The sequence below is a fragment of the Echinops telfairi genome, unplaced genomic scaffold (assembly GCF_000313985.2).
Source record: "Echinops telfairi isolate 266 unplaced genomic scaffold, ASM31398v2 ScPeMD7_7;HRSCAF=31, whole genome shotgun sequence".
Lineage (NCBI taxonomy): Eukaryota > Metazoa > Chordata > Mammalia > Afrosoricida > Tenrecidae > Echinops > Echinops telfairi.
In genome coordinates, this window is record NW_022103904.1 from 15,480,301 (window position 1) to 15,494,112 (window position 13,812).

At 36.8% G+C, this 13,812-nt stretch overlaps 1 protein-coding gene across 1 annotated transcript in view; it reads right to left on the reverse strand.

Annotated features, from left to right (window-relative positions):
- IKZF1 (IKAROS family zinc finger 1) overlaps window positions 1-13,812 on the reverse strand; it is a 109,841-nt gene that overhangs the window by 9,274 nt on the left and 86,755 nt on the right. Inside the window, exon 8 of the mRNA XM_045286406.1 lies at window positions 11,779-11,913. Within this exon, the coding sequence (XP_045142341.1) occupies window positions 11,779-11,913 (135 nt within the window). The remainder of the gene's footprint in view (window positions 1-11,778; window positions 11,914-13,812) is intronic.

Genomic DNA, 13,812 nt, shown 5'->3' on the forward strand with positions numbered 1-13,812 from the left:
TGTATAACAGAATGAAACACTGCCTCTTCCTCTGCCATCCTCACAATTGTTCTTGTTTGAGTCAATTGATGCAGCCAATGTGTAAGTCCATCTTTTTGAAGGTCTTCTTTTCTTTTTGATTTTTACGCTGCCCTTCTACGTTACCAAGCATGATGTCCTTCGCCAGGGACTGGTCTTGAACACACGTTCCAAGTACATAAGATGAAGTCTCACTATCTTTGCCTCTAATGAATATTCTGGATGTACTTCATGAAAGATGGATTTATGGTTCTTTGGGCAGTCCATGATACTTCCAATATTCTTCATCAGCACCATAATTCAAATGCAGAGATTCTCCTTATTCAATATCCGACTTACACAGGCATATGCGAAACCAAAAATATAAGATTTTGGTAAGGCGCACCTTAGTCCTCAAAGCAGACTTGTTGCTTTTCAGCACTTTAAAGAGGTCTTGTGCAGCAGATTTACCCAATGCAACTCATTTTTTGATCTCGAGTGCTGTTTCCATGAGCATTGATTATGGATCCAAGTGATACACAAATCCTTGAAAACATCAATCTTTTCTCCATTTATCATGTTACTCACTGGTCCTGTTGTGAAGATTTTGGTTTTCTTTATAGTGAGTTGTAATCTATACTAAGGGGTGAAATCCTGGGGGACTGGGCTGTAGTGGAACTTCTCTGGAGCATGTGGAAGATGACGACACAGGCCAACCTTGTGGTGCATGTATACAATTGGGTTGACCTGTGTCTATTTTGCCCATAGAATCTTTCAATATTGAAACTCAATGCTTGAATTTTTCTTGAGTTCTTTCATTTTAAGATATGCTGAGTGTGTTACTCCCTTTGGTATTTTAACACTAGGACTTTGCATTTTTCCTTATACTATTTTACTCTGTCTTCCCTTTACAATTTTTTGTTTAGTTCTTTGATTTATCATTTCTTTCATATTGGTGCTATGCTAAGATTAAGAACAAGTTTCGGGGTTTCTTCGGACCCATGTAGATCTTTTCTTTCTTTCCTGTCTCTTGAATTTCCTTTTGCTTTCTTCATGTATGATGGTCTTGATGTCATCCCACAGCTCATTAGGTTTTCTGTCATTAGTGTTCGATACTCCAAATCTGTTTTTTGAGATGTTATTAAATTCAGGTGAGATATACTCAAGGTTATATTTTGGTTCAGGTGAGTTTGTTTTAATTTTCTTCAGCTTTAACCTGAACTTAACATATAAACAATTGATCTTTTCCAGTTAGCCCGTGGCCTGGTTTTAGCAGCTGATATTGAACTTCTCCATCGTGTTTTCCCAGAGATGTAGTCAAATTTGATTTCTGTGTATTCAGTATGGAGAAGTTAATGTCTATAGCCATTTATTATGTTGTTCAAAAATTGTATTTGCAATGCAGAAGCCAGTCATTAACATTGCAAAATTCTATCATGTGATCTCTGCTTTTATTTCTGTCACTAAGGTTATATTTTCTAACTACTGTTTTTTTCTTCTGTGTTTCCAACTTTTCAATTCCAATCACCAATAATTATCAATTAACCTTGACTTCCTTTGATCAATTTCAGAATGAAGAGCTTGATAGAATTCTTCAACCTCTTTATCTTTAGCTCTGGTGGTTGGTGCATGAATTTGAATAATAGTTGTATTGGTTAGATTTCTGAGATTGCGGATAGATATAATTCTATCACAGACAACATTGAACTTTAAGATAGATCTTAAAATATACTTGTTGAAGATAAATGCAACATCAATACTGTTGATTGTTTCATACCCAACATAGTAAACCATATGGTTTTTGTGATTAAAAGTGGCTAATACCAGTCCATTCAGCTTACTTATCTGTCAATTTGCTGTACTGTGGTTGCTTGAGTGTTGCTGTGATGCTAGAAATTATGTCAGCGGTATTTCAAATGCTGGCAGGGTCACGTAAAGTGAACAGGTTTCAGAAGAGCTTCTAGACTAAGAACAAACTATGTAGAAGGAATAGACTGTCTATTTCTGAGGAATTATCCACTGAAAGTCTTCTAGGCAGAACTGAAACATTGTCAGAAACTGAGATACAGGGTTAGTGAATAGTTTAGACGAGCACGTGGACAGGATTCAGATGGTCTCTTCTCTACCCTATCATGTTGGTTGCATTGATGGTTGTCTAGCATTCCCTAGCCAATCCCCAAGCCAGGATTTTTGATGATTTTTGCTTTCTGCCTCTGACCCCTGATTAGGGTAGTGTAATGCCAAACAGCCTGGCCACACGTGGATATCTGGGATCTACAATAAGTGCTTGGGGATTGCTTTGAACCTTGAGATAGATTAAAAACAGAAAAGAAATCAAGCCATGTCTTAAAAGCAGCAATATCTGCACACATCCAGAAACAAAAGAAAACAAATTTAACCAGAATATATACAGATGTAGACCTGGAAGAGGGTTTGGAGGAGAAGAAATCTTTGTATCTTCCTACTCTAAGGGACTGGAGTTAAAATTGGATAGCAATACAGAAAAAAACAGTGAAACAATACAGGAAATCAGGAAAACACTACAGGACCAATCTGACAAAATAAATGAAAAAAAAAGGTAGCCATAATTCAATAACTCCAAATAGAAATTTAAAAGGCAAACACTAAAATATTAGAAGTGGATAACACTTTGAAAAAAAACAGACGAGTTGAAATGATAGACCTAAGAATTAGTGATTTTAAAGTTAAACCTCTTGGAACCAAAATACAAGGAGATCAAACAATAAAAAAAAGATATAAAAAGCTGAAGAAAACCTAAAGATTCTATGGGACACTACCATAAAGGAGAGCATATGCTTGATAATCATCCCCAAAACAAAGACAAGACATTAACTATGAGAAAAATAGTTGAAGTATTAACAGAGAATTTCCCTAATATTATGACAGAACACAAAAACTATTTTAAAAACCCAGAGCACTCCAACAGAATCAATTCCAAAAGAAAATCCCCATGATACATTACAGTCAAACTTCCAAATATCAGAGAAAAGGAAATAATCCTGAGAGCAACATGAGGAAAAATGGATAATCACATATAAAGTTGAACCAATTAGGGTAAATTCAGAGTTTTCTATTGAAACCATGCAGGCAAGAAGGCAATGGATTATTGTATTTAAAAATTTGAAAGAAAAAATTGCCTACCAAGAATCGTATATCCAGTAAAGTTATCCCTCATATGAGAGAGAAAAAATAAAAGTTTTTCAAGTAAGGAAAAACGAACGTGTAAAACAAGACCATCTTTAAAAAAATATATTAAAAAGGGCTATTTGGATGGAGACTCAACAACATCAGACAGCAACCTAAAATTACCAGAGAAGACATTATTATAGAGAAACCAAAGTATTTCAGTAATACACAAAGTAAATCAGAACTACACCCACCAAGATAGGCAATCACAAGTAAAATGTCTGCCAAAAAAAATGACAACAAAAATAAAGGGGACATAAGAGATAATTAATAGTTGAGCAGAGAAGATATTGAGTCATTTGCAAAAGATAAAAAAAATTGTTAAGAATTTGGAAAGAAAACCACAAAAGACAAATGATCCTCAAAGAAAATGTCGAAGCCTCAACAAGACAAAAAAGAGGAAAATCATACAATCATTTTAAATAAACAAAAACACAAAAGCAAAGGAAGTAATACCAAAAAATCTATAAACAAAAAAAAATGCAGCAAAAAGAATTTTGAAAACAACGTCACCATAAGAAACAATAAACTGATAGGAATAAAACCATACTTATCACTAACATTGGATGTAAACGAGCTGAGGTCACCAGTTGAAAGACAGAGACTAACAGAATCGATAAGAAAGCATGAGCCTTTAACGTGCTCCTTTCAAGAATCAAACCTTAGTTACATAAAGTCATAGTTAAAAATCAAAGGTTGTGAAAAAATATATCAGCGGTACAGCAGTCAAAGGAAAGCTGGAATACCAATAGTAACCACCAACAAGAGAGCCATCCAAAGTATATGGCATGATGAGCAAGAGCGAAGATCATTATTTTATCATGAAAGTGTCAATTGAACAAGAAACAATACCCATAATTAAAATCTATGTACCATATGAAAGACCTTCAAAATATAGTATTCAGATTCATACAAAGATGAAGTGACAAAGACCTTAATACTATGCTAGGGGACTTCAACACATTACTTTCAAGCAAAGACTGATCAACTAGAAAGAAAATGAAAAAAGATAAAGAACTAAACAACATGATTAATCAGATTGATCTCTTAGACATACAACAAAGGTACAATATGCATTCTTTTTTAGTGCACATGGAATGTACACCATCTTATATCACATGTTAGGCTATAAAGCAAGCATCAGTAAGTTGAAAAATATCCAGATACTATGGACAACATATTTTTTCGGATCACAATGCTATAAAGTTAGAAAACAATCATAGCCTGATCAAACCCCAAAAAGTCAAGTACAAAGACACTGAACAATTCTCCACTTAAAAGCCACTTAAAAGGTAATTGAAGAAATAAAAGTTACAATAAAAAAATTACTTGACACAAATGAGGATGAAAATACAACATACTGAAGTCTCTGTCATATAGAAAAAGTAGTGTTCGGATTATTCAGTGCATCCATCAAAAAGGAAGAAATAATTAAAATAAGCATCAATAAGACACAACTACAACAATTGGATAACCCTTATACTTAAGCCAGGCAAAGAAATCACCAGAATTGAAAATTTATATATTATAGACCAATTATATTTGTCTATAGACCAATTATAAATTATAGGCCAATATCCCTGATGATACAAATGCCAAGATTTTCAACAAAATTTTTTCAAAAGAATTCAACAATGCATCAGAAATACATCATGATCAAGTGGGACTCATACCAGGTATAGAAGGATGGTTTAATATTAGAAAAGCACTGTAATCTATCACATAAACAAAATACAAGATCAGAATTATATGATTATATCAATTGATACAAAAAAAGCATTTGATAAAATACAACATCCATTTTTTGATATTTTGATGCTATATGTATATTAATCATTTTATTGGGGGCTCTTACAGCTCTTATCACAATCCATATATACATCCATTGTGTGAAGCACATTTGATATATGTTGCCATCATCATTTTCAAAACATTTTCTTTCTACTTGAGCCCTTGTGTTATCAGCTCATTTCCCCCGCCCACTCCCTCCCTCATAAAGCGTTGATAATTTATAAATTCTTATTTTTTTCATGTCTTACACCAACCATTGTGTCCCTTCACCCACTTTTCCGTTGTTTGTCCCCCCGGGGGCGGTTTATATGTTGATTATTGTGATATCTTCCTGTTTTCTCCCCCCACCTTTCCCTTGCCCTCCTGGCATTACTACTCTCATTATTAGTCCTGAGGGGTTTATCTGTCCTGGATTCTCTTTGTTGCGAGCTCTTCTGTACCAGTGTACATGCTCTGGTCTAGCTGGATTTGCAAGGTAGAATTCGGATCATGATAGTATGTGTGTGGGGAGCATTAAAAACTAGAGGAAACTTGTATGTTTCATTGGTGCTAAACTTCACCCTGACTGGCTCTTCTCTTTCTTGTGACCCTTCTGTGAGGGGATGTCCAATTGTCTACAGATGGGCTTTGGGTCTCCCCTTGGCCCTCCTTCTCATTCACATTGATACAAGTTTTTGTTCTGGGTCTTTGATGCCTGATACCTGATCCCAGCGACACCTTGTGATCACACAGGCTGGTGTGCTTCTTCTATGTGGACTTTGTGCTTCTCAGCTAGATAGCTGCATGTTTATCTTCAAGCCTTTAAGACCCCAGATGCTATGTCTTCTGATAGCTGGGTATTATCACATGAGCTTTTCTTCACCACATTTGCTTATGCACCCATTTTGTCTTCAGCAATTGTATCGGGAAGGTGAGCATCACAGAATGCCAGGTTATTAGAACAAAGTGTTCTTGCATTGAGGGAGTACTTGAATAAAGGCTCAATGTCCGTCTGCTACCTTAATGCTTAACATATAAATATATGTACATAGATCTATTTCTCTATCATTATATATAAACACATTTACATATGTACATGCCTGCATTTAGATCTCTATAAATGTCCTCTGCCCACTAGTTCTTTCCTCTGTTTCCTTTTACTGTCCTCTTATCCCACCATCATGTTCCATCTTCATTAGGCTCTGTGTACTCCCAAACGGGCAGAAGACACAAACAGACCACCAAAAAAGTCATACAGGCAATCAACAGCATGTGAAGGAATGCGCATGATCACTAGCCATAGAAGAGCTGCCGGTCAAACAGTGATGAAATACCACCTTCCACTGGCATGGGAAACTAAGTTAAAAAACCTGAGAGAGTGTGACGAGATTCTGGAGAGATTGGAACCCTTATACATTGCTAGTGAGACTGTAAAAATGTGCAACCACTCGAAAAGTGATATGTCACTTCCTTAAACACTTGGGAATAGAAATGCCATATGACACAGCATATCTCTGCAGGGCTCTCAAGGAGATGTGAGCCAAAGCAGAAACAGATATGTACACACCCATGCTTACTGCAGCACTGTTCATAACAGCAAGAAGAAGGGAACCCTCATGCCCATCAGTGGGAGAATGGATAAATGAACCAAGGTTCATACACACAATAGAATCACAAGATAGATCAGCAAAGAATAATGATGAATGGCATGGATGGGTTTGGAGAACATTATGCCTCAGTGAAGTTAGACAATTGCAAAAGGACAAATACTGTATGGGACCATGTTATAAAGGAAAGCTCAAGAGAAGTTCCTTATTCCAAAATAAAGAAACTGATCGTCCTGAGGGCAAGGGGAGGGGCGGGAAAGGAGGGAAGGTAAAACAATAGACTAGGGTAGGCAGAGTTAACTTGGATGAAGACGAACATAACTGACAAGAGAGGATCAATCAAAGGAGTAGGCCAGTGAAAACAATCAGAAGGTCTGGTAAGGAGCTAAACTTGCTGAACACAAAATTGATTATCTGAAATGTAAATCCCCATCTAATTCACAATAAAAAAGTTTAAAATATAAAAATCAAATTTTTCAAGTATTTGGGGAGAAAATGTATATCACCTTCAAGGGAAAAATATCAGACTGGTCTCAGGTTACCCCAAAGCAACCTAACCATGCCAACAGGTAACACTATAAGATTCCAAATGATCTAGCTTGCAGGTGGGGGTGGGGGTGAGGTGGACACCAGAGTGACCAGGACCCTACATGGACCAGATGCTCTCACGGTTAACGGCGGCTTCAAGTACCAAACCATTCCGAAAATACAGAACCACTTTTTAACAGCTGCCTGAATATGAAGCAACTCTTCAATTAAGAGTTGGATCAAGATGAATATAAAGTAGAGATAAAGATCCACTGCCATTGAGTTGATTCTGACACACTGTGACCCTGTGTAGGGCTGTAATTCTTTTTTTTTTTTTTAACCCAGACCCTTTGAAAGAATTAGCTTTTCCTTATGGATATGGAAGGTTCTGGCAGGAATGTGGCAGATGGGAGGAATTGTGGGCACTTCCAATGTGGGCCCAGCTGCACACTGAATGTACTACAAATAATGATAACAACAATTACTCCAATAGTTACAACAGAGTCCGTCTGCCTCATGTGGGGTGAACACAGGCATTATTACTCCTCTTCTTGGATAATGAAACCAATGTTCAAAGAAAGTGATGTGTCCATATACACATAGCCAGTAAACAAGGGAGCTAGATTCAAATCTAGGCCTGACTGATAATTAGCCATAGGGTTTAGGTCCCATAGCACAGGGAACTGCAAAGGATTCTAGGTCCTAAGCTGGGCTGTAATTCTTTACGGGAATATTTAGTCTCATTTTTCTTCCATGGGGTGGCTGGTAGGTTTGAATTGTCTAATCTTCAGTCATCAGTCCAGCACTTACCCAACCACACTGAGTCCATTCAAAATATGGAGTTAATAATAATTAAACTAACAGGAAAATTATGATGACAAAAGATGAGCCTGTTACAAACCTGGGTGATGTAAACGTGGTAATAAAACTTTGAACATTGAGAAGTGGCTCATGTCCTTATGTTTCAAAGCAGAATCAATCAATATACACTGCCCAAGTTGAAACAAATGAACATTTTTAAATGATTTTAATCTCTTACTGTATTATATTTTATGTGTGCATGTCTTATTGATAACTGTTGTTGAGTAGCTTCCAATAGCCTGATAAGTTTTCTTGGCTGTAATCTACATGGAAGTAGACAGCCTCACCTGTGTCCCACAGAGCCACTGGGTGGTTTCAGTTAGCCAACCTTTGGCTGACAGCTGAGCATTTAACTGGGTTTGTCACTAAGGCTTATATTCAAGGGGACGTCAGAAAGTTAGTGGAAACATTTTATTATCTTTTAATTCCTTTCCCCACCCCCCTGAGCTTTTTGAAGCCCCTTCATGTTGTGTATGTATAAAAAATGATTGCTAAAAAAAATCATCCAGCCCCTTTTAACAAAGATATTTTTTAACATATTTCTGAGCATATTCTCCATTTAGGTTTATATATTTCTGCTTCAAGGTCAGCAGTTCGAAACCACCAGGAGGAAGATGAAGTTTTCTACTCCCATAAAGGGTAACGAGACCTATAGCGTCTGGGGACTTAAAGGCTTGAAAGTAGACAAGCGGCCATCTAGCCCAGAAGCAACAAAGCCCACATGGAAGCAGCACACCAACATGTGTGATCATGAAGGGCCAAAGGGACCAGGCTTTAAGCACCAAAGGTGGGGCGGGGAGAAAAGTCATATCCTTGTCAATGAGGGTGGCGCGTGATGGAGACCCAATGCCCATCTCTAGACAACTGGACATACCTTGCAGAGGGGTAGTGGGGAGATGAGTCACTTAGGGTACAGTATAGCAATAATGAAACCCACAACCTTCCTCTAGTTCTTAAACGCTTCCTCCCCCCAACTACCAGGACCCCAATTTTGCCTTGCAGACCTGGTTAGACCAGAAGATGCACAGCGGTACAGATGGGAATTGGAAACACAGGGAATCTAGGGCAGAAGAACCTCTCAGGACCAGGGGTGACAGTGGCGATACCAGGAGGGAAAGGGGATGTAGTAAGGGGGAATGGATCACAGGGAGCCACATATAACCTCCTCTCTGGGGGACGGGCAGCAGTGGGGTGGGTGAAGGGAGACGCTGGACAGTGTAATATAAGATATAATAATAATTTATAAATTATTAAGGGTGCATGGGGGAAAGGGGAGGAGGAAGGGAAGGGGAGGGGGAAAAAAAAAAAAAGGAAAATGAGCGGATTCCGGGAACCCAAGAGGCAAGCGAATTTTGGGAATAATGAGGGCAACAAATGTATAGATGTGCTTTACACAATTGATCTATGTATTGTGATGAATTGTATGAGCCCCAATAAATTGATTAAAAATTTTTTTTTATCAGGATTGCATTGAATTTATAGACCACGATAAACTCAAAACTCACTGCCATCAAGTCAAGTCTGACTCATAGTGACCCTATAAGGCAGGACTGAACTGCCTCTGTGGGTTTCTGAGACTGTCAATCTTTAAAAGGAGTAGAAAGCTTCATCTTTCTCCTGTGGAGAGGGTGGCAGTTTCGAACTGCTGGCCACATGCTTTGGATATCAGAGTGATGCCTGCTCCGTAGGATGGAGCAGGGAATACGTCTTCCTCTCACGTCCGAAGTATTGTTATCATTTCTTCTCTAAGTATTTGGTATAATTCCCCAGTGAAGCATCTGTCCAAGACATTTGTTGTTAAGAGGTTTTTGATCTCTGACTATATCTTTACTTGTCTGGGTCTATTGAAACATTCTCCTTCTTCTTCAGACAGTTTGGTAGTTCAGGCATATGTGTATTTAATAATTTTTCCATTTCATCTAGATTACCCAGTTTATTATCATACTTTTGTTCATAATAGCTTGCCATAATTCTCTCTATATTTCTGTAGTATCCTCTTTCCATTTTTTATTTTGGTTATTTGCATCTCTTCTTTGTCTGGCTAAATGTTTATCAATTTTATTGATCTTTTCAAGGAACCAGCTTCTGGTTTTATTAATTTTTCTCTACTCTTTTTCTATTCTTTATTTTACATATTTTTGTTTAGATATTCGTTATTTTATTTTTTTAAGTAGGTTTAAGCTTAGATTGCTTTTCTATTTCTAGTTCCTGGAGTTGTTGAGGTAGGCTGTTAATTTAAGGTTTTTCATGTGTGTGCATAAAAATTTATTACTACAGATTCCCTTCTGAGTATTTCCTGGATAGTGTCCCATGTTTATATATATTGTGATTTCATTTTTCTTGGACTCTAAAAGAGTTCTGATATGTCTATTAATTTCTTCCTAGTTTAATAGGGTCTGTTGTTCATTTTCACATGCCTATGTATTTTCTAGGATTTTTTTTCTGTTACTAATTTCCAGAAAAAATACTTTGAGTGACTTCAATCTTTTAAAATTTATCAGGACGTGCTTTGTGACCTAAGGTGTGGACTATTCTAGAGAATGTGTACTATACTAAAGTGTATCTTGGACTGTTTTGGGGTGAAGTGTTCTCTATATGTCTGTTAAATTTAGCTGGTTTATAGTGTAACTCAGATCCTTACTGAACTTTTTTCTAGATATTCTATCCAATATTGAAAGTAGTGTATTGTAGTCTGCAATGATTATTGTAGTACTACCTTTTTCTCCCATAATTCTATCAGTGTTTGCATTATATACTTAGGAAACCTGACATACATTTATGATGACTAAATCTTGATAATATACACCTTTATCTCTTCTAATAGTATCTGGTATTAAGTTGCCTGATATTAAGATTTACCACCCCCAGCTCCCTGTTGGTTATTATGTGAGACACTCCCCCTGCCCAACCTTATACTTTCAACATATTTTTCCCCTTGAATTTAAGGAAGATCTCGTGTACACAGTATATAGGCAGGTCTTTTTAAAAAATCCATTGTGCTACTCTTATCTTTTGATTGGAGGATTGAGTCCACTGATATTTATTTATATTTACTGTACTTGCTGCTAAAAAGTGACTTAATCCTTCTATTTTGTTATTTGTATTTTGCATGTCTTTAATCTCCTTTGTCTTTGTTCTTTAGTACTGCTTGCTTTTGTATTTTGTTAACTTTTATAGGGAGCCTTTTGGTTTCCTTCTCCTTTTGTGTATATTTTCAAAATATATTTTCTTAGTGGTCAACATAAATGCTATATTTCATAGTTTGTATTGATACCATTCTAGGGTAAGTTGATATCAATGCAGCTTCATGAACACACAGTGCATTCTATGTCTATACCATTCCTCTCCCTGCTTTTGCCATCATCATTAAGTCTATATTTCATGAGCCCTATGACATACTTTTATCTTTGCCTTTTATATATTTGCTATTAAAAACACGAAGGATAAAACTCTACCTATCTGTGCATTTCCCCCTTTCAAGGATCTTTCTTTTTATATACAGCTTTGAAATACTCCCAAGCATCTTTTCTCTTCCATTTACAAAACTACTATTCGTATTTTCTGTAGGGGCTGTCTGAGTGATATGTATTATATACCTCTCACTTCTGTTTGAAATTTCTTATTTTAAGACATTTATTTAAAAGAACCTCTAATATATTTTGGACATGTTAATATTATCACATTCTGCTTTGTAAAATACTATAATTTTATCTTCTTTTCTAGCCTCAACTTAATTTAGACCCATCATCACTTGAATCTGAAACACATAAGTACTTTTTTTAAGAGACAGCAAACGTTTAACTCTTACCAACAAATTTCTGAGGCATAGAGCTCTTACGTTTGGCGACGTTACTTGCTAGTCTGTCCAGCACGACGGATCTCTCTGATCCTATCTTGCACAGGTCTTCTGCCATTTCACTGTGATTAGTTTCTTCTTTAATGACTAAAGTCAAAGACAGTTAGAAAGGCCAGTTTAGAAATGCTTACGTTCAAAATATATTCAGCCATGTCTAGTGTGAAATCTGACATTTATTAAGCACATAAGCACTAACTGGATGCAGGCCCTTCAGAGAGATTAGGTATAATCTTAATAGCAAACCTGACAGCCAGACAGAGTTGATCATAGCAATATGAATGGCTGAACAACTGCTAATACTTCTTACTCAGATACTTGCTAATTCAATATTCTTCTCTAAAATCACAAGGGCTAGCACCGCTACCACCAGAATCTGGACTGTGATTAAATAACATATTCCATTTAAAAGCCCCTTTTAACTGTTAAAATATTTCCCAAACTACTAACTCAGTCACCAGGACACCTCTTTGAGAATCAAAAGAACTGACATATCTAGAAAGGATCTAAAGGCTCAACTCCAACAGTTCACACTACAAAACAAGATGCAGAGAGCATTGTGGCTGCTCATGGTCTCTTATCATGTCACAGCAGATGTGGGGCCAAGACTGAGGTATCCTTAACCCCACATACACAGTGAAACTCCAATAATCAAGGAATTTCTGCATACTATAGAAAACCTAAACATTATGAAGGTAAAGAGAGGTGTTTGGGGGTAATTCTAATAAATCTTTCCCTCCTATATGTTACCTTTTTGCTCATAACTGAATCTAGAATTTGATATTTTACATCAGCTTATCTATCATTCCTGCTAGCTTTTATGGTTAGGTTTATTTAAAAAGCAAGTTTGGAATCTCTTACAAATATAAATTGATTATTGTTCAAAAAGTTAATCAATTCTTCCTATATTTATTTGGAGCAGTCGATTAAATCACATGGCCCTTTGCTCCCTCTTTTCTCAGAAAATATGAGGGTAAGTCAAAGAGTTTCTACAAAATTATAGAAACCATTCTTAAATAACATATCCCCCATCTAGGTCTATACATTTCTCAATGTAATATTTCTACCTCTTTAGCCCTTCCCCAAATAATTCTGCCCTCTTTGATTTATATGTTACATATGCAGTTTGGGCATCCCCAAGGGACTCATATCATTTCCTTTTAACACATTCTTTGAGTTTTGGAAACAAAAAGATGTCTAAAGGGTAAAGATCAGGGCTTCAGGGTGGGTGAGGTATGGTTTTCCAACACATTCTCATACAGCAGCCCCTACTTTGCTCGATGAAGGAGCAGGCGCATGGTCTGCTGGATAAAAGGTCCTTGATGTAACTATCCTTGTACCAGCGCAGTTTCAATTTTCTTGAACTGTTTTCATGATAACCACAATTGTCCTGTGTCCTTCAGGAAGTCGATTGAGAATATGCCTTTGGAGTACCCAAAAAATGTCACCATGAAATTCTGAGCTGACAGCTCTGCCTTGAATTTAGTTAGCAGGGCTGATTCTCCTTGGGAACCATTGCTTTGAGTTTGTTTGTTTGTTTCCTTTTCCGAAGGTATCCTAATGAAACTAAAACAAGTGTATCAAGTGTGTCCCTAGAGGACTTGTCTGCAGCCATCCATTGACCACACGTTTTCAAGAGTTTGGAATAAACTCATACTAGTATGAACTGGAACCCGACTAGCAATACTTTTTTTGTTATCCTCAAACATACTTTTTTGTAGCAGTCTTTTCTAGATTTATCCACCTCTCAGATGAATCTCTCTATTCTTCAGTTTTCCATCCATCACAGCTACATCTCAATATAATATCTTTTAAAAAATTGCAAATATCACCTCCATGATACAATCACTGAAGATAAATGGGTGTATAAGAAAATGTGGCGAAGAAAGCTGATGGTGCCTGGCAATGAAAAGATATAGCATCTGGGGTCTTAAAGGCTTGAAGGTAAACAAGCGGCCATCTAGCTCAGAAGCAACAAAGCCCACATGG